This window comes from Bubalus kerabau, chromosome 3 (genome assembly GCF_029407905.1).
Source record: "Bubalus kerabau isolate K-KA32 ecotype Philippines breed swamp buffalo chromosome 3, PCC_UOA_SB_1v2, whole genome shotgun sequence".
NCBI classification, from domain to species: Eukaryota; Metazoa; Chordata; class Mammalia; order Artiodactyla; family Bovidae; genus Bubalus; species Bubalus kerabau.
The window spans coordinates 17,322,368-17,349,134 of record NC_073626.1 but is presented as its reverse complement, the minus strand read 5'-3'; the positions used below and the strand labels follow the sequence as shown (position 1 = coordinate 17,349,134).

Below are 26,767 nucleotides of genomic sequence, written 5' to 3'. Positions count from 1 at the left end.
AGCTCTTGGAGTACGAGATGATTATGGAACCCAAGAATGGTCTTGGGAGATCCCCAAACTTGTAATTGCTATCTGAAGTGAATAAAGTCTTGAGGACTTTCCACTCTGAAATTTTTATCTGTCAAAGGCCCTTTTCTTCATATGCATTTGCTGAGTCGCATCAGTCATGTCCGACTCTGTACAACCCCATAGACGGCAGCCCAACAGACTCCTCTGTCCCTGGGATTCTCCAAGGAAGAATACTGGAATGGGTTGCCATTTCCTTCTCCAATGCATTAAAGTGAAAAATGAAAGAGAAGTCGCTCAGTCGTGTCCGATTCTTAGCGACCCCATGGACTGTAGCCTACCAGGCTCCGTCCATGGAATTTTCCAGGCAAGAGTACTGGAGTGGGTTGATAATAGTCGTGATATTATCATGTTGGTCAAATGGTACTTTGTCTAAGAACTCAGTAATTAACTCATATTTCAAATAGTAACATCTAAAGGAGGGGGGAATTGCTCAATAACTGATAACCAAGGAAGACACTGTAAATGCTCATATATTGCTGTGAAATACATCAAGGAGTTTGCCATCTCAGACCCTCCACCTGGGCCTGCTGGTCCTGATTCAGCTTCCTTAGTTCTTGGCTTCCTATCAGCACCACAGAGCATTCAGTATGGATGAAGCATTGGGTTATCTTAGACAAGTCAGTCTCCTCATTGGGTGCTATGGTCTAAATGCTTGTGTTCTCCCAAAATTCATATGTTGAAAACCTAATCCCAAATTGATGATTTTAGGAGGTGGGACATTGGAAAATGATTAGGTCATAAGTGCAGAACCCACATGAGGGCAGAGCCCACATGAATGGGATTAGGGCTCTTGTGAAAGAGGCCTGAAATACTTGCTCATCCCTTATATTTAGGGATATGTCCTGGAAGAGGCCCTCACTCACTCTACCATGCTGGCACCCTGATCTTGGACTTCTAGCCTCCAGAACTGTGATAAATAACGTGGTTTATAGAACACCCAGCCTCTGGCATTTTGTAACAGCAGCCTGCATGCACTAAAACACTGGACATGATTAAATGGGGAAAAAAAAATTGTCAATCTTGTTTTCCCTTCCAAGGTCATGAATGTGAAAGAGGTAGCATAGATTTTCAATCCCTGTGGCACATGGCAACATACTCCATAGAATTGTACATTTCTTTCCAATTGTAGTTCTATGAGATGCTCAAATGGGAACATATTTTCTTAGAGGTAATTAACATTTAATCCTATAGATTGTGGATTTTATGTGATCAGTTGAGGGCCTTAAGAGCAAAGATAGAAGTTTTCCCCTAAAGAAAATTATCAATTGGTTGTGCAGCTTCCCTGTTTGGATCTCTTATACTTCTCATTTTCTGCTCTATCCCACAGTGTGTTTCTCTAGCTTAGCTTTAAGAAAAAATAATTGATAGAAATAATTCCTTGATTTATGGAATATTACTTCTATCTTTGATCTTCTATTGAAAAGCAGGAGTTGTAGTTAAGCACACTAGTGAAAGTAACTGTTTCTAAAAGTCAGGTTGTCAATGTGAGAAGTATACTGTGTGTAGTTGCTCAGTCGTGTCCAACACTTTACGACCCCATGGACTGACAACCCCTTGGACTGCAGCCTGCCACGCTCCTATGTCCATGGGGTTTCTCTAAGCAAGAATACTGGAGTGGTTTGATATGCCTTCTTCCAGGATCTTCCTGACTAGGTATGGAACCCAGGTCTCCTGTATGCAGGAGGACTTTTTACTGTCTGAGCTGCCAGCTCCTAATAAATGGGTCTTGACTATACAGAAGATGAGTGATTGTCTACTTTTGTTTCCTGCAACAGTGGGTTTTTTTCCAGCTAACATATCAGTCCCATTTCTATTTACCTGAAAACTATCTAGAATGCAAGTTCTCTCTAAAAGAAAGACATTAGCACAAAAGGAACTTTTATCTGGAATAGCAGTTAAGATTTTGTCCAGCTGTCAGTTTATCCAAAATACTGGAGGCTGGGTATTTGCTTTTAATTATAATATTTACCTTAGAAAGAACAAATGACTGGCCAGTTTCTGCCATGTTTGATACTCAATAAATAGTAACTTCAGGGCAGTTGGCGTACACTTATAGCCCCAGGGGAACTGAATTAAAGGAGTGGGGTTTGGTGTTGTTCAGATAATTAACTATAATATAAGTCAGAATGTGGTCAGTGAGATAAAAATTTTGAGAATGAAATTAAGAAGCCATAAGGAGGAAGATGGTACTTTCATCTGGGAAAAGTAGATAACAATTCATCAGGAGGTGAATATTTTGTACCTTCCAAGAGAGAGTAGGTGTTTGTGTACAATGTAAGAATATTTTATTTGTAGGCTCTCCTTAAAGTATTTTTATCTGTCAAGATCAGAGAGTGCAGCTAAGAAACTGAACTCCTCTAGTGAAGCTGAGAATCCTATGGTAAAAAGTAGACTCAAGTGGCAGGTTCAGAGCACTGTCTCTAGTTCTGTCCTATTCAGGCTTTTAGTCAGTGACTCGATTATCACAGTATCTTAGGACATGAAACTGTGAGGGCTAGTGTATGTGGAATAAAAGACCGAACATCCAGTGCTTCCCATCTAATAGGGTAACGATTAAAAGCAAATGCATCCACAGTTCTGTGAAAGAAAGTCGCTCAGTCGTGTCTGACTTGTGACCCCATGGACTATACAGTCTATGGAATTCTCCAGGCCAGAATACTGGAATGGGAAGCCTTTCCCTTCTCCGGGGACTCTTCCCAACCCAGGAATCAAATCCAGGCCTCCCACATTGCAGGCAGATTTTTTACCAGCTGAGCCATAAGGGAAGCCCCCACAGTTCTAGTTCTGTAATTATGTCCAAATTATCAGGGTATGAGGGTTTGGGTGGGGAGAAAAGACCTCAGTGGTTTTAGTTCACTGTATGCTGTGAGAGCAGCATCAATAATTCATTGGAATTTTACTCTGCACGAATATAAGTGTTTCATTGAACAAACACATAACGAAGGCCTATTGGATGCAAAGAATGTACAGCAGTGAAGAGCACACATGTGGACTTTGTGAATTAGGGCTTAATTTTAATAGAAAAACAGAAGTGAGGTGAATTTCAAAGTAAAACGTTGGACCACAACTGGGACACTTGTCGAGAGGGAAAAGCACGGAATGCCATATGTCCACATTAACAAGGAGACCTGAGCTGTGTCAGAATCAGGAACAGCTGCTTTGTGGAAGTGTTTTTTACTGAGATCTGAAAGATGTCAAGGAGGTAATCAGGTCAAAGTGAGAGGATCTTCCAGGGAGAAGAAATGGCATTGATAAAGAGCTTTAGACATATGTGAGAACATAGAGTGAGAAGAACAGACATGCCAGGATTGAACGTTCAAGGAATTTAATTTACTTGGTAAAACTTATGCTAACTGGACAATGAATAAAAGGCGGAATATCGTCACTTCTGTGAAAGAGAGAAGAATCAAGTTTTGCAGAGCATAGGAGATATTTCCATTTGCTGGGTAATTCAGTAAAGATTCATCTAAACATAGGAAACCTGATTTCTATTGCTACTTTTGCATCGAGTTTTATAAATTTAGATAAGTGACTTAATCATTCTTGGATTTACTTATATATCCTTAATATGGGAGGATTGTCTACATAATTTCCAAGGTTTCTTCCTTTTCTAAATATCCAGTGAATCCCACTGGTTATTATCTGGAATTAAAAAAAAACCCTTTTACATACCAAGAGTAATGGCTGAAATATCTACAATATTATATAAAAAGCATTGAAATTCTTGGTTTTTTTCTTTTTTCAGTTTTTTAAAATATAATTTCCAGATAAAACAGCAAGATACTTAAAGTATACATGACAATTTAAATAGGTATACATGATTAATGGATTCCCTCATTGATTTAATTAACATATCTATTAATATCACCTCACATATTTACCTTTCAAGATCTTTTTCGTGAGAACTTTTAAGTTTAACTCTCTTACATGTGTGCTAACTGACTTCAGTCATGTCTAACTCTTTGTGACCCCATGGATTATATAGCCTGCCAGGCTCCTCTGTCCATGGGGATTCTCCAGAAAAGAATACTAGAGTGGGTTGCCATGCCCTCCTCCAGGGGATCTTCCTGACCCAGGGATTCAACCCATGTCTCTTATGCATCCTGTACTGGCAGGAGGGGTCTTTACCACTAACAGCACCTGGGAAGCCCCACAAATGTCAATGCTGCTACTGCTGCTACGTCGCTTCAGTTGTGTCTGACTCTGTGTGACCCCATAGACGGCAGCCCACCAGGCTCCCCCATCCCTGGGATTCTCCAGCCAAGAACACTGCAGTGGGTTGCCATTTCCTTCTCTGATGCATGAAAGTGAAAAGTGAAAGTGAAGTCGCTCGGTCATGTCCAACTCTTCGTGACCCCATGGCCTTCAGCTTACAAGGCTCCTCCATCCATGGTATTTTCCAGGCAAGAGTACTGGAGTGGATTGCCATTGCCTTCTCCGACAAATGTCAATAACATATTACAAACCATAATCACCATGTTGCACATTAGATACTCAGACCTTATGCATCATCTTACAGCTTAAAATTTGTGCACTTTTACCAAATGCATTCTTAAATCATTGATTTCTCAGCACTTATTTTCACATGACCTGTGGCATGTTCTTGTATTTATGATTTTCGAGTCAGGAAAAAAGATGTCCCCCTCCTGTTGTAAGCAGTTTAGCATTAGATCTTTGAGGGACCATCTTTATCTAGCAGCTCCATAGCCAACCCTATCATTGTCAGAAATCAAGATGATTTACTCAGATAAGGAAAATAAAGAAAAGTGACTTCCCTGGTGGCTCAGATGGTAGAGAATCTGCCTGCAATGTGGGAGACCTGGGTTGCATCCCTGCGGCAGGGAAGATCCATGCAGGAGGGAATGGTTACCCACTCCAGCATTTTTTTTAATATAAATTTATTTATTTTAATTGGAGATTAATTACTTTACCATATTGTATTGGTTTTGCCATACATCAACATGAATCTGCCACAGGTATACACGTGTTCCCCTTCCTGAACCCCCCTGCCCTCTTCCCTCCCCGTACCATCCCTCTGCGTCATCCAGTGCACCAGCCCCAAGCATCCAGTATCATGCATCGAACCTGGACTGGCGATGCATTTCACATATGATATTATACATGTTTCAATGCCATTCTTCCAAATCATCCCACCCTCGCCCTCTCCCACAGAGTCCAAAAGACTGTTCTATACATCAGTGTCTCTTTTGCTGTCTCGTATACAGGGTTATCGTTACCATCTTTCTAAATTCCATATATATGCTTTAGTATACTGTATTGATGTTTTTCTTTCTGACTTACTTCATTCTATATAATAGGCTCCAGTTTCATCCACCTCATTAGAACTGATTCAAATGCATTCTTTTTAATGACACCAGTAATACTCCATTGTGTATATGTACCACAGCTTATCCATTCGTCGGCTGATGGACATCTAGGTTGCTTCCATGTCCTGGCTATTATAAATAGTGCGGTGATGAACATTGGGGTAAAAGTGTCTCTTTCAATTCCGGTTTCCTCAGTGTGTATGCCCAGCAGTGGGATTGCTGGATCATAAGGCAGTTCTATTTCCAGTTTTTTAAGGAATCTCCACACTGTTCTCCATAGTGGCTATACTAGTTTGCATTCCTACCAACAGTGTAATATGGTTCCCTTTTCTCCATACCCTCTCCAGCATTTATTGCTTGTAGACTTCTGGATCACAGCCATTCTGACTGGTGTGAAATGTTACCTCATTGTGGTTTTGATTTGCATTTTTCTGATAATGAGTGATGTTGAGCATCTTTTCATGTGTTTGTTAGCCATCTGTATGTCTTCTTCAGAGAAATGTCTATTTAGTTCTTTGGCCCATTTTTTGATTGGGTGGTTTATTTTTCTGGAATTGAGCTTCAGGAGATGCTTATATATTTTTGAGATTAGTTGCTTGTCAGTTGCTTCATTTGCTATTATTTTCTCCCATTCTGAAGGCTGTCTTTTCACCTTGCTTATAGTTTCCTTTGTTGTGCAGAAGCTTTTAAATTTAATTAGGTCCCATTTGTTTATTTTTGCTTTTATTTCCAGTATTCTGGAGGGTGGGTCATAGAGGATCCTGCTGTGATGTATGTCGAAGAGTGTTTTGCCTATGTTCTCCTCTAGGAGTTTTATAGTTTCTGGTCTTACGTTTAGATCTTTAATCCATTTTGAGTTTATTTTTGTGTATGGTTTTAGAAAGTGTTCTAGTTTCATTCTTTTACAAGTGGTTGACCAGTTTTCCCAGCACCACTTGTTAAAGAGATTGTCTCTAATCTATTGTATAATTTTTGCCTCCTTTGTCAAAGATAAGGTGTCCATAGGTGCGTGGATTTATCTCTGGGTTTTCTATTTTGTTCTATTGGATGTGAGGGCAATCTGGTTGCGACATCTGTCACCCCATTGATCGCCTGGGTTGATTTGGCTGATCTGGCTGGCTAGGCAGGTGTCCCCTTCCTCCCTCACTGCTCCATGTGCGTCCCTCCCGAAGCTGCGCGCTCGGTCGAAGAGGATGACCATCCCCGAGAGAGGAGGGCCAGTCTTCAGTCAAGGGTATATGAGTAGCTGCGCTCGTCTGCTAGAACCTCCAAACAAGCTCTCAAGATCCACTCCAGCATTCTTGTGTGAAGAATCCTTTGGACAGAGAAGCCTTGTAGGCTACAGTCCATGGGGATCACAAAAAGTCAGACATGCCTGAGCGCCTAACACACAATGAACTTTAAGGGTTTGGAAGCTGTATCAGAGCTAAGGATAGCTTAAAAGGAAAAGGAAAGCTGTTTTAGACAGGCAAGAACATGGATGCACGAATACTTATAGGGCAACAGGGCAAAGGAAGAGAATGGATATTGCAGTCTCTAAAGAGTCTTGTACATAGCTGCAGCTAAAAGCGAGGGCCTCTGACCAGAGCTCTGGGCTTCAGTGGAGAAAGCTGGCCACTTTCCAGCAAGAAAAGAGTCAGAGGAAAGAATCAATCCACTAATCTCTTTCTCCACTGACTCACCAAGCTCTTTTGGTCATCCCTGGCCAAACTCAAGTAGAAGTCAGAGGCCAAAAGAGCTGGTCTTCTCAGCCTCCAAATGTTCAAAACATAATAGAAAATGATCAACAGGTTTCCTGAGAGGCATATAAAGAATATCAAACACACTCACCATTTCTATGTAGTAGAAGTGTTTTCTTTATCTTATGAATCTAGTTGCAGTTAATTTTGCTAGGCATTTAGGATGACTGGGAAGGATTAACTTTAATGGGAGAAGTCAGTTTCTGATTTGACCTAGACTTGAGTATTTGTCACTGTATTTCTGGTATCAAAATATTATTACTGGGACCCTAACAGACTGTATCCTTGATTCACTTAAACCCTTTGAAGAAAAAGGTAATGGGACCAGACTTAGGAAGGGACCAGAAACTATCAAGAGATGGTTTTATACATTGTTGAATTCATTTGGTTGATTTGTATGTGTGAGAGTGAAAACTTTTAATTCCAAATTTGTGAGAGACGCTAGTCTGAAATTTCCTTTTGTACTGCCTTTGTCTGATTTTGATATAGAGCAATACTGGCCCCATCTAATTAGTTGGGAATGGTTTCCTACCCTTTCATTTTCTTGAAGAGATTATGTCAAATTGATCTTAGTTTTTTAAATATTTGTTAGAATTCTCTGATCAACCTATCTTGGATTGAAGATTTCCTTTTCCAAAGTTTTATGTCACAGTTTCAATCTCATTAAAGTTTATAGGAGTATTCATATGATGTGTCTATTTTTGCTTCAAGTATTTTGAGATTATGTTGTTTGATGTAAACATATTTAGGATTATTATGTATTCCTGCTGGATTGACTGTTTTTTCCTTATGTAATGTCCTTGTATTCCTTTCTTGTTAGATATTTTCTTTGCTCTAAAGTCTACTTTATCTAATATTAACAAATGTTTTAATACTTTTAATTTCCAAATATCCATGCCATTACTAAATTTCTCAGGCTTTCCTGGTGGCTCAGACAGTAAGGAATCCACTTGCCTTGTGAAGACCTGGATTCAATCCCTGGGTTGGGAAGATCTCTTGGAGGAGGACATGGGAATCTGTATTCTTGCCTGGAGAATTCCATTGACATAGGAACCTGGTGGGCTACAGTCCATGGGGTCACAAAGAGTGAGGCACAGCCTGGCAACTAAACCACTACCTGGTGTTACTTCACATGTATTCCTTGGGAGGAACAGCCCTACTCAGGCTGCCTTCTGATGCTAGGTTGGAGGTCAGGAATGCTGGGCCTGGGTTGTCTTCTCTTAGGTGCTGCTGTGTTGCTCTTCCATTCTTCAGGCCCTAATCTAATTCACCTTCTTCTTGCCAACTATAAAATGTCCCTGTAGTGGTCTCTTCCTATTTCCAGAATAAATAGAGGAGTGGGCACAAAAGATCAAGGCCATCTTGTCTGAACCAGAAGCCTAAAGTGTGTTTTATAATCTAGGGAAGAGATTTCATGAAGGGAAGTTGAGCAGAACTGTGGAAAGGAATCCACAGTAGGCTGGAGATGAAAGTAATGGAGTCCCTTTGTTTAGAAGTCATCAGAAGTGGAAAAAGTATTTTTGTAGATTATATGTATATTCAGCTCTGAGAAAGTACATCTTCTGGTTCAGCAAATGGTTAAGTCTTCTGTATTTTTCATTAATTTTCTTTACAAATGTGTATATATATATATATATATATATATACATACATACATATATATAATGATATCCATATGACATTTTATTTATTCTAGACCATTTCAGTTTAGTTCAGTTCAGTCGCTCAGTCGTGTCTGACTCTTTTCAACCCCATGAACTGCAGCACACCAGGCCTCCCTGTCCATCACCAAATCTCAGAGTCCACCAAAACCCATGTCCATTGAGTAGGTGATGCCATCCAGCCATCTCATCCTCTATTGTCCCCTTCTCTGCCTGCCCTCAATTTCTCCCAGCATCACAGTCTTTTCAAATGAGTCAGCTCTTCGTATCAGGTGGCCAAAGTATTGGAGTTCAGCTTCAACATCAGTCCTTCCAGTGAACACTGAGGACTGATCTCCTTTAGGATGGACTGGTTGGACCTCCTTGCAGTCTAAGGGACTCTCAAGAGTCTTCCCCAACACCACAGTTCAAAAACATCGATTCTTCTGTGCTCAGCTTTCTTTACAGTCCAACTTTCACATCCATACATGACCACTGGAAAAACCATAGCCTTGACTAGATGGACCTTTTTGACAATGATGTCTCTGTTTTTTAATATGCTGATTAGGTTGATCATAACTTTCTTCCAAGGAGTAAGTGTCTTTTAATTTTCAGCTTCAATCAACATCTGCAGTAATTTTGGAGCTCAGAAAAATACAGTCTGCCACTGTTTCCACTATTTCCCCATCTATTTGCCATGAAGTAATAGGATCAGATGCTGTGATTTTAGTTTTCTGAATGTTGAGCTTGAAGCCAACTTTTTCACTAGGCCATTTTTTTCAAGGCCATTGCTCTGCTTTTATTATGACTTGAAATTTAAACCCTGAAAAAAAGAAATCTATTGTAGAATTTGGATTGCTTACCAGTAGATGAATTGACATAATAACAATAGAACTTGAGATGATTACTTAATTGAGCTCAAAATTTTATATATGCATATGAAGAGAGTTATTCACATATAATTTTATTCTTGGGCCCTTGTGGTATTCTGAGAACTTTGATTGAATCTATATATAAAAGAAATTACATTATTATTATAGTTAAACAACTGGTATAATTATGTGTGTACATTCAGAATCCATTAGTCCAGTGGCCATAAAAATGAGTATCCTCATCCCCTGGGGAAGAAAATGTTACCATTTCCATTTCTATTTATTTTTATCTCACTGACATTTAGTTTATATTTTGTATATATTTTTTAAATGTCATAATATATTAGAATAGCAATGCATATATACTATTTTTACATAATATAATTAGGTCACTGACAGTGTGTTGAAAATGGAAAATTATTTGGAGATTAGTTCTTCAGGAATCAGAAAATTATCAAATTTGCTGCATAAAATGTTACTTAATTTGGGGGAGTTTACCAACAATTTTTTATGAAACCAGTTCAACTGAAGAGAGGCAGAATGTTCAGAACATCCATGTTTGCATGAGTTTGCATAGAGCCTCAGAGATGGAAACATTTCTGAAGTTGGGTAGAAGACCTAGAGACCTGTCTGGACAGGGGTAAACTTGAATCTTGAATGCAAGAGAGCATGTTTGCTCCCCTCAGTGTGGTCTAAGTTGTTTTTCTTTAAACCACCTCCCTTTCTTCACCTTTATTCCCTAATCCCCATCCTCTGCTTTACTATTTCTTTTCCCATAGTACAGATCACCTGTTAACATACCATATAATGTACTTGGATTCATGTTTATTGCAGATTATTTTTCTTCCCCAGGCTGTAATATCAGTTCCATGAGAATAAGTGTCTGCCTGCTTAGTTTATTGATGTAAACTAAGCACTTATAAGAGTTTCTGAGTCAAGAGTAATTAAGTTAATGATCAATTGGTTAAATGACAAATAGCAGACTACTGGGCAGGCCTATAGGTTTCAAAATTTTGTGGTTTCGATTAGCTATTGTAAATAAGCTGTTCTGCAGCTAATGTTACAAGGTTAAGTCACGTTTCTGTTTCATCAGCATAAACATAACCTACATTTGAATATAAAGTTTTAGACCTAACATGATAGCTAAAATGAACATTTGCAAAAATATATATACAAGTTGATTTGTTTTCTTCATCCAAAACAGAATTATATTCCTTTCCAAAACTTTTCCTTACATAGCTGTGTGTACATATATGTTTATATATATAATAAAATTTCATCTAGTCAAAGCTATGGTTTTTCCAGCAGTCAGTATGGATGTGAGAGCTGGACCATAAGGAAACTGAGCACTGAGGAACTGATGCTTTTAAACTGCGGTGTTGGAGAAGACTCTTTAGAGTCCCCTGGACTGCAAGGAGATCAAACCGGCCAATACTAAAGGAGATGAGCCCTGAATATTCATTGAAAGGACTGATACTGAAGCTGAAGCTCCAATAATTTTTTCTACCTGATGCAAAGAACTGACTCATTGGAAAAGACCCTGATGTTGGGAAAGGCAGATGGCAGAAGGAGAAGAAGATGGCAGAGAGGATGAGATGGTTGGATGGCATCACCGACTCGATGGACATGAGTTTGAGCAAGCTCCAGGAGATGGTGGAGGACAGGGGAGCCTGGTGACTGAACTTAACTGAGGGTATGCATATGTGTTATGTATATAACATAATGATTATATGATCATTATGCATAAGTCATATTGACAAATATGCTATTTCAGTTTCAGGTATTATTATACATAGATCATATTGACATATAATGCTATTTTGGTTTCAGGTGTACAACGTAATTATTTGATATATATTGCAAAATGATCACCGCAATAGATCTGGTGAACATCTGTCACTAGAAATAGTTACGATTTCCTTCTTGCGAGTCCTTGACACTTTCTCTTTGCTGCTTTTCCTTCCTTCTGTCTTTCTCTTCCTTCTCTCTTATTCATCCTCCTTTCCCTTCTACCTTTTGATTTACCATTTTCTGTTTACTAGGAATTACTGCTGAAGCCCTAAAGATGGTACAAAACCAGCTCAGAAACATCACTGACTTCTTAGGAGAGCCAGTCAAGAGATTGGCCCTCATCCCAGTTTGTTTGGAGGCTGTTGAACAAGCTGAGTAGCCCCAATCCAGTCTCAGTAGAGACTCAGTCTATTTGGAGGATTTTATAATTCAGGGACCTATTAGGGCATGTTTGTAAGGCCAAATAATTAATGACAAGGATAGTTACTCTAAAAGGAAGAGAGAATGGTATCTCACTTCTCAGATAAATGTGTTTTTAAATCCAGCGTTCTGATCTACTCAGTGTCTATGTGACCAGTTGGACAATTGTCCAGAATCCCCAGGAGGTGGACAGATGCACACCAGTATTTCTGCCATTCAATTGTTCAGAGTGTTTATGATACATGGATTTCCTGTGGGTCAGCTAGTAAGCAGCTGACTGTGGGCTGCTTAATATTCTCCAGATGGTGCTTGCAGAGTGAGGGAAAAGAGAGGCTCTGGTGACTACTGCAGGTGGGGAGCTCTGGGTTCCACAACATTTCCCCTAATTAAAGGAAACTATGATGTTGGAGATCCTCAACTTGTGAATGTCCTGGAAAATCACCAGGGAATTCACCTGGTGATTCACCTGGAAAATCACCACTCAAGGGAAACACTTGTCAGTCAGGGGGAATTTCACATCAGTTCGTCTGGACCAAGAGAAGGCTACAACAGCACCATGTAAGTCAGTGATGTCAGAACTTCCCCATCTCGTTACCATCTACTCTGATCCAACATGGCCCAAGGAATGAAGATCCAGAGAGGGAGAGAGAAGGAACCTTGCAGAAATGGACACATGTGCATTTCCTGGTAGGTCCCCTGGGCCTCAGCAGGGGAGAGGGAAACATTGCGTAGGCTGAATATGAGATGGAGCTGACACCTGACTGAGCTGGACTTGTGAAACCCAGAGTGATAGAATGTATGGAATGGCTGCAAGGTGATGCAGGAAATGAGGATCAGTGGAGTGTGGGTGACGACAGCCACTGGAGGAGGAAGAGCCAGTTCACATTTGTATCTGCTATGGTCTCAGCCTTTGTGTCCCCCAGAAATTTCACATGATGAAAACCTGATTCTGATGGTTATGGTAACCCTAGGTGGTGCCTTTGTGAGGTGATGGAGTTATAATTATGAAGCCTCTTCAATGAGATGAGTGCTTTTATATATAAGCGACACACAAAGCTCCCAATCTCTCCCCCCATGTGAGGCTACAGTAAGAAGTGTGTGACCAGAAAGGACCCTATATGACCCCACTGTGGAAATCCATTTCCATTGTTTTTAAGCCTGTGTTATAGCAATGCTGAAGGACTAAGACAGCATCCTAACAATCTTTAGACAGTTCAGTAAACCTCGTGCTATTTATACAAAGGTGCAAAGCACTTATATTATCTGATGTAAGACTGTGATAGTTGGGTGACAGTTCATGGCTGGCTTTCATAAAGAATCTTGAGAATTCAGTCTTCTTGGTAGTATGACCAGAACCATGAACAATTGTCTAATTCTTTGAGTCTAATAACTTGACCAGAATAGTTGGCTGTGATTCTTAAGTAATATCTTAATGGTCTTCTTTGTAATGCCAGGTTCTGCTATTTGTGACTAATTTTAATAGGAGCTTCATTCTCTCAATTGTAGGGGTGGATTTTCTTTTGATTTTCTATTAAAGGAAGATAAGAAATGTTAAGAAATTGCCCTCTTAGATTTTGACATCTCTGCAGAGTCTGTGTTTATTTTTTTTAAGAGGAGATCCATTTTACATAGCATACATTAAAAAGCTATAGATTTCAAACAAGCTTGCTATGGGATAGATCATTATGACCATCTCAGAGCTGGATGGGATGGATGTGGATTTAGCACGAGTTGGTGAGTCGGCATCCCAGGATCTTGGTGTACGTGTCAAGTTTACGTGAATCCCTATACAGGCACTTGAACAGCTTATAAAATTCAGAATGACGCACATCTTCATCGCTGGACTCCAGGGATGCGAGTCCACACCAGTAAATGCGAGCCTTCAACATCTTCTGCCTTACTGGAAAAATAATCTGAATACCCAAAAGATAATGACTTCTTATGTGTTTTATTAAGATTTGCTTTCTTTTTTTGCTTCTAATTATCAAATTAAGATTTGGGGAAGACATACATATATAAAAATCTCTAGATATGGATTTGGAAGCCAGCCTATGAAAAAACAATTAGGAATCTAAAATGTAGAAACATAACTCAAGATTAGTTTTAACTTTCTCTTTTCTTCCTTCCCACTCTCATCCTTTGATTTGATGAGAACAGAGAAAGAAGACAAGTGGAACTTCAATAGCAGATGTCCTGGGTTACTTTGAAGAAAATGCTGATCTTGGAAATTCTGTTCTCTAGTTCTCTTACTCTTGAAAATATTTCAACCACCTGTGCCCAGGAAGAGGGAAGCTTTTGGTGGAATTGTGTGCATTGCAGGGAAGGCTACACATGTCAAAAACTGCAGTGAAATTCTGATTCCTTTACAGTAGAATCTAGCACTATGAATGACTAGGCTCTTGCTTTATGTAGTAGCAGTCAAGAATACAGAAGTCATGAATCTTTTTCTTACAAAATGAGATAATTCCAAACACCTTACTCATTACAGCGGTGACCTCTTTCATTCATGAACAAAGCAAGAAAGCCCTCTGCAGGATGCTCACCTGGCAGAATTGCCTCTCTATGAGTGCTTGAAGTTCTAGTAGATTTTTCACACTCTCTCTGGCATTTGATTGGATAGAATCTGAGACTTCTTTCATACTCCGCAGATCTGTGACTAGATGATACAGAGGTCTATTCCAGGAGTACAGTAACATGAGTATCCACTTACTAAGGTCTTCAATCTAACCAACCAGAAGAAATAGTCTCATTAAAATAATCATAATACAGTGGTTTTGGTAACATGTGATCTTTGCTCAGAGCTGCTGAACTAAAAAAAATTTTGGTTATTCCTATGTGTATGCAGAGATTTTTGAAGATAGTAAAAGTTGCAAAATTATAAAATGCAAGCTATTAGTTCACACTTTGCTGCATTATTAAAAATCTAGGTTATTTTAAGAACTAATTCTTCTGATGCATTCTAATTTATAACATAAAGAATTTTCTTTTTTCCTCTGAAATTCTACCACCACTCAGTGAGTTCTTCTGTTTGTATATTTCCATGAGAGAATCTAAGCATTTACTCAAGTCAGTATGTGCTGCAGTGCCTGACCCAGGAAAGAGGGATTCCACCTGTGCCCACATCATTCTCACCCAGTGATTCATTTGTATTAATGAATCAGTTGAGTCCTTCATATTGATGTTTGATTGGTAATTGTTTCATGATATTACAACAAAGAGACAATGAAAAGACATGATTTTCCTAAACAGGCTTTCTCTCCTCAGTTGATCCCAACACCAGCCCCCTGCTGACATCAGAACAGTCTGTTTTGTTGACATGTCTCCGGGCAGAAAATGGCACAGCGTTGTCTTTAGTAACAGCATCAGTGGGATTCACAATGGAGGGTTCCCCCGCTCTAGTTCACTATTACTAGCAGAACTGAGCCTGAAAATCCCAGAGACTGAATATCTCTAGTTAATATGCTTGATTTCTTTACAGCCATGAACTGTTTTACTGGTAAAGAACAGAGAACTGAATAGGATTAAATACAGTAATGCACATAAAGTGCTTAGTAAAATGTATGGCCATGTAGTAACTCTCAGTAAACTTTAAATTTAGGCTTATTGAACAATCCCTCCTCTTCTTCCTCTTTGACCTTTTTCCTTTACTTGATCATCCTCATTACTAATGAGCTTAACAGAGGAAAAGAATGCTGGTATCATTAAGAAAGTTGTAGAGAGAGAAGATAGTATTATAAGTGGGGATGCATGTGAAAATATTTTAAATAATGTTAGGAGGAAAGATAATGCAGGAAATCAGAAAGGAGAGAATATAATGGTGAAAATTTGGAGTTGCCATAAATGATTGAGGCTTGATATGTAAACTGTGTTGTCCTCAGAAAAGAGGCAAATGTTGTGGCCATGAGAAGCAAAGCAATGTTTTATAGGCCATTGTGGGAGAGACTTACAAATTAAAAATAAAAGGTGACAGATGAGTCATTGAGAATGACAAATGAAGGTGGTGTCAGAGAAGTATAAGCAGAATCAGGAGAGCCTTGAAAGGCAGACGCGGTGGCTCAGGTGGTGCAGTATAGGACTCCCACATAGGAGTCACTAGTAACAGGGAGTACTCAAAACTGGGGTGTGTTTCTTACATATTCATGAATTTTGCAATCTTATATTTTACACATGGAAGTTCCCATTCATTTCATGTTTTCATACAGTACAATAGCTGCAATCCTGTGTCTAATGCATTGGTTGAACTAAAGTTGTCTACATGGACAATTTATAGATCTGTTATTTATGTTGCTACTACAGATCTTTAGTCATCCCTTGATTTCGCTCATGCTTCATCAACTGCATAATATAATTTATCTTCAGATGCTTACAGTTCCTCCACCTTTTTCTGCATGTACAGTTACCATTCCCTCTAATAATCTGAAGCCTGGTAAGCTACATACTGTCTCATTTGATCCAGTGAAAAACCCAGGTGAAAGACTCACGTTCGTCTCTAGGAATTTTTCTCCTTCTTCGGGAGTTTGGAGGGAATTGGTGTGGCAGCTGTTGGTGGCATTGATATAGTACACTTGGCCCTGGGCATATTTTACATCCTGAAAGTGATCAGGCAATTAGTTAGGGTTGTTGGGCATTCAGTAGATGAACCCATTACCAGAACATTAACATGTTTGACAGTCGTGTAATTTTTTTAACAAGCGGGCATCACAAAATTTGAAAGTCATCCTTTTCCTGCTTTACTATACATTGTCTCTATAGAAATGATTTTACATGTAACTTTTCTAAGTTCAACCTTTTCCCTTCTCTTTTTTATTATCTGTTTTTTTTGTTTGTTTTTGTTTTTGTTTTTTTAGTATTTGAACCAAATATAGTACTTTTGTACCGGTACTTGGTGCTTCCCAGGTGACGGTAGTGGTAAAGAACATTCCTGCCAATGCAGGAGATATAACAAGACTCAGGTTTGATCCCTAGGTGAGGAACATCCCTTGCAAGAGGGTACAGCAGCCTACTCCCATATTCTTGCCTGGCAAATCCCATGAACAGAGGAGCCTGTTGGATTACAGTCAGTAGGGTTGCAAAGAGTTGGACACAACTGATGTGACTTAGAATGCATGCATGCACCTATATTTAACCATTTAGTCTCTTGTTTACTGTGGGTTAGAGCAAATATATTCCCTTGCAAGGAATTATACAGTTATGACTCTGACTTATCTCTGAATCTGCAGACAAAGAAGCTTAGTGTTCCTCCCAGGTGCAGAATACAATGTTGTTTAGGTGACAAAATGGTACGGCAGAAATACATGGCATAAAGTTATAGGAAATACTAAGCAATGGACTGAGAATAATAAGAGTAGAAAAATCTAGCTAACACATTGATAGAGAAAAAGTAATCTTTAGCGAAAGTTATGAACATTTCTTGGAAGATTACTTGGAAGAGTTGGAAAAAAATGGACAGTCAAAAATGGAGGATGAAGCAAAAACTAGTGAGTAAAAAGAACAATGTGAATTTAATAGAAACCTTTAGTGCTGCTTTTTATTAGCTGTCTACTCTACTGTGTGCTCCTTGATTGACCTAAAAGAATTAATACACAACTTTCAAGTACCTTCTTCAGAAAAAGAATAATTGTTTCCAATTGTAAAAACCCCTTCTATTGCAGCTCGAAACCTATTCACTGCAAATCTTAAAACAATAATTTGTACCTTTAAAAAAACTACAAATTATTCGTTTCTGTGACCGGGATTCAGCTTTGTTTAACATGTTCCATCCACCCAGTTCACTGCAGAGCAGTTCTCATTTATTGGCTATTTACTCTGAGCCTGGAGAAGAAAGCCCAGAGAGACACTGAAGGACCAGAAAATCAACGCACTTCCTTTTCCCCAGTCCCACTGAAAGTGCTTTGTGTCAGGTAGTATTGTGGACTGAATCTGTGTTCTTCATGTGTTAGAGCCCTAAATGCCAAAGTGCTGTGTTTTGAAATGGACTGTAGCCCACCAGACTTCTCTGTCCATGGGATTTCTCAGGCAATATTACTGGAGTGGCTTGCCGTTCCCTTCTCCAGGGAATCTTCCAGACCCAGGGATAGAACCCAGGTCTCTTACATTGAGGGCAGATTCTTTACCATCTGAGCCACCAGGGGAGCCCAATTAAGGTTAACTGAGCTCTTAGGGTGGAACACTGATCCAATAGGTTTAGTGTCTTCTTGAAGCAAAACACCAGAGAATTACCTCTGTGTCTCTGTGTCTTTTCCTCTCTCTCTCTTCCCCACCCACCACCCTGTGTGAGGATGAATGGAGAATCCAGCGTGGGAGGAAAGAGTTCTTACCAGAACCTCACCTTGCTGGCACCCTGATATGGGACTTCTAGCCCTCAGAACTGTGAGGAAATAAATTTCTGTTGTTTATTCCACTGAGTCTATTGTATTCTTTTATGGCATTCTTGGCTGACAAATACAAAATCATTTATTTCAGAAATTTACAAAAAAAAATGAGTGAAAGGAAATTGAAAAAGTTATTGCACCTCTTAGGAATCTCTGAGATTTCACAAAACTGATCCTTTCTTTGTAGTCCACATCTTATGAGCTGATGGCTTCTTTGACCTAGAGACCGTGTTATTTGAAGTCTGGCTGATGCAGCCTTCTTGTTGAAAGGACAGTATAGCCCAGTCACTTATGCGAGGGTTCCATCTGTGAGCCTGGCGGGCTACAGTCCGTGGGGTCTCAAGAGTCAGACACGACTTAGCAACTAAACCACCACCACCACACAGTACTTACAAACTCATTCAACATTGTTCTGGAATGCTTAAGGATGTTGTGGGACAGCCTGGAGGCATTGAGTAACAGTACTGTTAGGGATTCCTGGGGGATGTCAATCACGGCAGGACAGGAGGACAGGCATGAGTTGCCTTGGCACAGTAGCAGATTTGACATGACCAGTAGCAGGAGCAGGCAGGACCCTGTTTAATTAAAAACATGAGCCATTCTGAGATGATGTAGTCACCTGAGGTTATCAGATCCATCCCGTGGAGGGAAGCCTTCTCTTTCCCTGTTGCTCTGAGCAGGAGTTGGTGCTGTAGTAGCTGGGTTGGGGAAGAAGGAGTGATTTCTGAGTCAATTTAAAAGGATGATGATATTGCACAGATAGAGAGTTGGAGAAGTAGGTTACTCCCTGTAATTTTGTATTGCACCCAGAAGTACTTCCGTGCTCTGCAAACATTTGGCACTTAATTCTGAGCCAGAGTTTTAGGCCATTTTTTTTTAAGACAGTTTAATGTTTGGACTCTGCAGACTGTGGCAGCGAGGCCCTGTAGGAGTTTGTAATTTTTTCACTCTACATTGACTAATGCTTGCATTTTAGACACTGAAATGACAAGAAAAGTTAGTTGATCTGTATGGTTTACCATCACGGTGGGCTTAGAATAAACACAGGACTGACTGATCACTACTATTGAGTACAAAGAGAATACTAGAGAAAAAGGATACTCTACCTTGGATCTGCTCGCTCACCTTAGTAACCCCATGCATGTTTTTGATACTTTCCCAAAAGCTTTAAAACATCTCAAAATTTGTGTTTCACAGGAACCCTGTGAGATAGCCTTAATCTTCACTATGATCATCAAGTTATGGTAATGAAGATGCCATGACTTGGAGAGGGCAAGTAATTTTCCCCAGGTCCCATTATTAGCAGATGCAGGTGACTGGGCACCAATACACTCATCTGTTCACCTCCTGATGTCACATCACACGTGCCTGTGGCCCTCGGTCTGCATGTGTGTAACCAGGACCACATCAGGAGCTGTGATGACTCTGCTTAAAGAGAAAAATATTTTGTCTTTCACTACAAAACAGCAATGACCCTAGAACATTGGTTTTATCCACTTGTTGTGCTCTGTCTACAAAGTACTCACTGTTACAGTCTTTGACAATTATCAGTGTGGGGCCTGGTTCTCCTGGCCAGCCTTTCTTCTAGGCACCTTGACAGCTCTTCTACTTTTATTCATCTTTAATCCTCTCTTTACATTTGTTTCTTCAAGAAAATAGCAAATAAATCTCCAAATGGTAACACAAGAATATTACCTGGTCAGCACCCAAGACAACGTCATCGGCTTTGCAAACAAGGCCTGCCCTTTCCTGACTTTGACTCTTTAGGGACAAAATTTATCTGTCTGGTCGGGAGTACATCCTGACAACCCATGGGGCTTAGTTTTTGAACCCTCTCCAAACATCTCCTCTTTAACAGTAGAACTAGACCTTCATGCTTCCATTTTGTATGTAATATTTCAGAAATTATTCCTGGCCCTACCTTTGACCAACAGAAGCATAAAATCATAGACTCTTGCAAGCATGATTTTAATATTACTTTTCCTGTCTGTCCTTTGTAAGTAAGCAGAATTTAAGACTGAAGTGAGCAAGAATTGAGTTTGGACAAGAGAACTGATAAAATAGAGATTTTATCCTCCTGAATGAGATCTGAACATGATTCATTTTCCAATTTACCAAAGACTGGTAATTTAATTAAGGATAAGATATTAGCATTTACTAGGTTTTCTCTGCTGTTAGTTAGTATAAAGGGGCATGGTGTCTAAGAATAAACTGGTTAGTTAAAATTAGGTGATGAAAATAAAAAAAAGTGGTTCTCAAAAGGAAGACATATAAGTTGGAGAAATTTGTGAATATATCTCTCATCAACTAAAGAGCTTATTGTGACAGGCAAGGAGAATAATAGCTTGAATAACATAGACATATTTGTGTGCATCTATTTCTGTGCATGTATACATGTGTTATGCATAAATGTATGCTTAATTCCTTCTTGGAACTTTGGACCTTATAAAATTTGATTTTATTAGAGGTGGTAAATATAGCAGAATACCCTAATTCCTAATGTAATTGATCATTTATTGGTAGATTATTAACTATATGCTTTTTTTCTATTAAAATGTTATTCACGTGTTTGCTTTGGTAGCACATATATTAAATAATTGGAATAATACTGAGAAGATTAGCACAGCCCCTGCCCAAGGATGACACACAAATTTGTGAAGCCTTCCATATTTTTCTGTAACAACTTCGAGGGGTGGGATGGGAAGGAAGGTGGCAAGGAGGTTTAAGAGTGAGGGGGCATAGGTATACCTATGGCTGATTCATGTTGATGTTTGGCCAAAGGCACTATAGTATTGTAAAGCAATTACCCTTCAATTAAACATCAATAAATTTAATTATTAAAACTGTTATTGGGGATCATATAACAGGTTCAGATATCATTGTATGACTAAAGAGGAACTGACTGGAAATTGATGGCGTCAATTATCATCGGTTAGTGATTCATTAACTTTATAGTTGCATGAGAAAAATAAACTCACAAACACTACTGTCTGTGATTCAGTGTCATAGCAAGCTATAATCCTTGTCTGTGTTCGCTTTTAGGTGGTATAGTGCCCAAACTTTGAAACTGAGGCTGTTCCCAGAAGCGCACAGTCATGAGTCCTGCCCAGTTTTGTTCGTGATGCTGAAAGCTTCTGTTCGCTGGTCCACTAAGGCCAAAATTCTCTCTCCTGAGCATTTTCTGGGTCTAACATGTGCAGAAGTCTTTATATTTTGGTTTTCTAATTTGATTCTTTTATTCTTTTGATCAGACTACCAAGTCTCTTTATGATTTATTTTTCAGACCCTTTTGTGCTTTGATCTTTCTGATGCTCATTAGTGTATTTGCTTCCATGTCTGCCTCTCTGAGTAGTTTTCAGCATCTACATAAACCCTACCCTATTCTCTTACTGTCTGAATGTTGGCGTTTAGTATCAGCATATTTTATGAACTTCATTTTCCTTCTGGTGCAGTTTCTGGCACACAGCTTAAGCTGGTTGGCTCACAACTGGCTTGTTCCTGTTGTCTCCAAAAAATTAGAGAACTCTGCTTTCTTTCTAGGCAATACTCCCCTTGTTTTGTTACCATTGCTAATTTTCTGTGATTTCACTTCCTGCCTCATAAGCTTGTCTTTCTCAATCTACTGTAACTTGAATACTATGTATCTCTATGTTGGAATTACTATTTTAAATCAATATCAACCTACTGTACATGAGAAGTAAAGGGAATAAAATTGCAATAGTGCTAGCAATAATACATTCCCCAAAATTATAATACAGTAATGCTCCCAGTTTTAAATGACTTTCTATGCATGTATTGTTGAGGTCCCCTACTCATTTTTCCATACTAGTACTAGGTGTTTCAATTTTGAAATACAATGTAGAAAACAATGGAGTGGAAAATTCTGAAAATCACCTTGGATTTTAGATGCCTCAAGATTTAGTATGTAATTATTAGTTTTTTATAGTTAGTACGGTATTCTTAGCACATATAGTTCAGGGTAGGATGATTGCTATTGAGTGAAGGATGTATATTGTGAAGTGCAGTCACCAAACAGGTGATTGGAGATAAAGAAAGCAATGCCAGGAAGACACAAGCTTCTGTTTTGGAAGGAAAAACTTACAGTGTCTGTCATCTACAGTCTACTCTTCAGATTTTTCAAAACACTTACTCTTTCTTTGCTCATTTAATAATTTGGAATGTTTTGATTTATTTTCATACTGAGTTGCATGAGTCTCTTACATATACTTGGATACGAAGCCCTTACCAAATATGTGATTTGCAAATATTCTTTTTCATTCCATAGGTTGTCATTTCATTTTATGGATGGCTTCTTTTACTATGCAGAAGGTTTTGAGTTTGATGTGGTCTCACTGGTTTATTTTTGTAGTTCTTGCCTTTGCTTTTGATGACTGAGTTGTTTGAGCTGCTTGTATTTTGGAAAGCAATCTTTCATCAGTTGTTTTATTTGCTATTACCTTCTGCCATTCTTACCAAAACACATAGATTGGCTAAATGGATACAAAAGCAAGACCCATATATATGCTGTCTACAAGAGACCCACTTCAGTCCTAGAGACACATACAGACTGAAAGTGAGAGGATGGAAAAAGATATTCCATGCAAATGGAAAAAAAAAAGAAAGCTGGATTGGCATTTCTCCTATCAGAAAAAATAAACCTTAAAATCAAAACTATTATAAGAGATAAAGAAGGACACTACCAAGTGATCAAGGGATCAGTCCAAGAAAAAGAAATAACAATTTTAACTATTTATCTACCCAACATAAGAGCACCTCAATACATAAGGTAAACACTAACTGATACAAAAGGGGAAATTGACAGTAAAACAATAATAGTAGGCATGTTAACACCACACCTACACCAATGGACAGGTCAACAGAACAGAAAATTAATAAGGAAACATAAGCCTAAAAGGAAATATTAGAGCCAACAGAGTTAATTGATATCTTCTGCACATTCCATTCAAATGCAAAAGAGTACACTTTCTTCTCAAGTCTACATGGAGCATTATCCTCACCTTGGGTCACAATCAAACCTCAGTAAATTTAAGGAAATTGAAATTATTTCAAGCATTTTCTCTGACCCCAACACTATGAGACTAGATATCGATAATAGAAAAAAAAAAAAACTTTAACACACACACACACATGGAGATTAAGCAACACATTTCTAAATAGTGAGCAGGTTGCTGAAGAAATAAGGGAAATCAGAGCATTCCTAGAAACAAAGAACAATGAAAACACAATGATCTAAAACCTAGAGGATGCAACAAAAGCAGTTCTAAGAGGGAAGTTTATAGCAATACAAATGCTACCTCAAGAAACACATTGAATTGAAAACCTAGCTTTACATATCTTTAATTCTTTTTAAAATTCTCTTACCATATCTTAAAGGTTTTGTATAAAATCTTTCAACACCTTGCTTAAGTTTATTTCTAAGTGTTTTATCTTTTTTTGGTGCAATAGTAAATGGGATTGTTTCCTTATTCCACTTTCTGATAGCTTGTTGTTGATATATAGGTAGGCAACTGAGTTTCGTATATTGGAATATAGTAAACATAATGTATGCTCCATCTTTAAAGAATAGACACTTTCCCACAAATAAGACATATAGATGATCAAGAGGTATATGACAAGATGCTCAGCATCACTAATAATCAAACGAAATGCAGATCAAAAGCACAAGAGATATCACCACATACCCGTTTGAAAGGCTAGTACCAAAAATGTAAAAAATGACAAATGTTATTGAGGATGTGGAGAAAAAGGAGTGCTTATGCACTGTTGGTAGGCATGGATACCAATGTAACTCCCATGGAAACATACTGTGGAGCTTCCTCAAGAAATTTAAAAGAACTGTTATGTGATGCATTATCCCACTTCTGGATATATAGTCAAAGGAAATGAAATCATTGTCTCAAAGAGAGATCTATATTCCCATGTTCATTGCAGCATTATTCACAGTAGCCTTGGTATAGGAACAACAATCTTTCAACAGGTGAATGGATTAAAACAATGTGATGTGACAAATATAGGTAAATATTATTTAGCCATTAGAAAAAGAAAGAAATCCTTCCATTTGTGGCAACATGGATGAAACTGGAGGGCATTACGCTAAGTGAACTAAGTCAGAGAAAGACAAATACCATAGGCCTCAAGTATAAGGAGTTCCAAAAAAAACAAAAGATGGAACTCAGAGTAGAAAAATGTTTGCCAAAGACTGGAGGGTAGGACAAATAGGAAGAGATTTTTAAAGGTTACATATTTTCATGTATAAAAAATTAATAAAGTCTGAGGATCTAAGTTTAAGCTTCATGATCTAATCATGAGATCTAATCATGAGATTGAACAAGCTCTGGGAGTTGGTTATGGACAGGGAAGCCTGTGTTGCCACAGTCCCTGGGGTCACAAAGAGTCAGACACCACTGAATGACTGACTGAACCGAAGAGAGTGGAACTTATCTGTGTTCTCCTCAAAAAGCAAAAGTTAAACGTGTGTGGTGATGACAATGTTACTTAATAGAAAAGGAAACTCGTTTCTAATACATGTACAAATGGGGGTGAACCAGATGACGGAGGGGTAGCTGGAAGTGGGGTACACCTCTCTCCACCGATGCATCAAAACATCTAAAGATGCAGCAGGTCTCACAGAAGAGCAGGTGAATACTGGCAGGACTCTCTGACTACTGAGAAGGAATATCCGGATCCATATAGAACTTGGTAGTACAAAGGAAAGAAGGGACAAGAAGGAAGGGGAAATAAGGAGGAGAGCAAGTGGGACAAGCCTGCACCCGGGAGAGATGGAGCTGAAGCACAGGGGAGAGATCCCTGCATCCATGGCCATCCACTGGGACGGGGGAGGCATTTGAAGCAGTTGCGGAGTGAACTCACTAATCTGTGACAGTCTCAACGGAGTGAGAACCACATAGACGAGCCATGCTGCAGCCTTTCATACCTTGGATAGGGTTGTAAGTCCACTGGTGTCCACGGAAGCTGGGAGCTGTAGCCATGGGTATTGTGGAATGATCCCAGGGTGACGACTCCTGTTGACCACGGGGAGTCAGCCCAATGGGATGGGATGGAGGAAATCTGCTACATGGAATGCTTCTTAAAGAAAACCTTGAGGACATAGAAGTAGGGTTCCACTGCCTGTGGAGTAGTGCTGTCTCTTTCTCCATGCTGGTACCTGCAGGTTGAGCAATAGATAAAGACTTTAGTGAGGGTGGTCCTTGAGTGCCTGATGCACTAATTAATGGAGAACTTTGAATGTCTATATACTCGACCCAACCCTATTTTCCATCTAAATTTTGGGTTTTAGCATCGTAATGTTTTCATGAACTTAAATTTCTTCTGGTAGAGTTTCTGGTTTACAAATTAAGCTAATTCCTCACATCTGGCTCATTCTTGGTATTTCAAGAAACTTTGAGAACCTTCCTTCCTCTCAAGGCAATACTGCACTTTATGTTACTGCCATCGCTGACTTCCCATACTTTGACTTCTTGCCTTATATATTCTATGTCATTCTCTATTCACTATAACTTTAGTAGTATGTGTCCCTATGTTGCTATTAATATTTATAATTAATTATTATCCTGATGCTGTAGAGAACCAAAAGGATTACAGTTACAACAGTAGTAATAAATTACCCTCAAATTATAATCCATTAATTCTCCCATTTAAAACTGATTTTCTATCTATGTATGATTGAGGTCTCTTAACTCATTTTCCTTACTAGGTGGCTCAATTTTGAAATGAAACATAGAAAACAATGGAGTGGTAAACTTGGGAAATTACCTTCCTTTTGATATGCCTCATTCTTAAGTATGCAAGTATTAGTTGTTTTTTTTTCCCCCCCAGTGGGGGTCTTCTTAGTACATATTATAGCCCACTGTGGGGTGATTGGTATTGACTGAAGAATGTACACATTGAACTGTAATTGTCAAACAAGTGAGTGGAGATGAAGAAAGTAATGCCAGGAAGGCACAGGCTTTTGCTGTTCTAGAAGGAAAACCTTGCTGTGTCTCTCATCTACAGTCTAACCTTCAGATTTAGTGAAACTGTTCCTTTTCTTATGCTCCGTTAAAAATTTGGATTATTTGGGGGGTTTTTGCCCTTGAGTTGAATGTCTCATGTATTTTTGGATGTTAAGCCCTTATCAAATATATGATTGGGAAATATCTTCTGTCAATCTGTAAGTTGCCATTTGATTTTGCTGATGTTCCTTTGTTTGGAGTTGGATGTGGTCCCACTAGTTTGTTTTTGCAGTTGTTGCCTTTGCTTTTGGTGTGAAACCCAAAAATTCATTGCAAAGACCGATGGCAAGAAGATTACCTCAATGTATTCTTCTAGGGGTTTAATCGCTTTAAGTCTTATGTTCAAATTTTTAACCCCTTTTTAGTTGATTTTTGTGTATGGTAAAAGACAGGGGCACAGCTTTCAGTTTTTCAAAAGACTATCCAGTTTTCCCAGTGCCATTTTGAAAAGCTTGTCCTTTCCCCACTGGATATTCTTGGCTCCTTTTTCATAAGCTAACTGACA

At 38.9% G+C, this 26,767-nt stretch overlaps 1 protein-coding gene and 1 non-coding gene across 2 annotated transcripts; one reads left to right on the top strand and one right to left on the bottom strand.

Moving 5' to 3' along the window:
- Positions 1-13,579: 13,579 nt before the first annotated feature.
- LOC129647438 (placental prolactin-related protein 3-like) lies at positions 13,580-26,327 on the bottom strand. The gene is made up of 5 exons (XM_055574530.1): positions 25,185-26,327; positions 18,623-18,804; positions 16,340-16,447; positions 14,402-14,581; positions 13,580-13,771 (listed from the first exon to the last, which is right to left on the bottom strand). Exons 1-5 carry the CDS (start codon positions 25,405-25,407, stop codon positions 13,580-13,582), a joined length of 885 nt encoding a protein of 294 aa, XP_055430505.1. The 5' UTR covers positions 25,408-26,327.
- On the top strand, positions 20,795-20,903 carry LOC129648007 (U6 spliceosomal RNA). The gene has a single exon (XR_008712614.1). It is a non-coding gene; the product is annotated as a U6 spliceosomal RNA (small nuclear RNA).
- Positions 26,328-26,767: the final 440 nt, after the last annotated feature.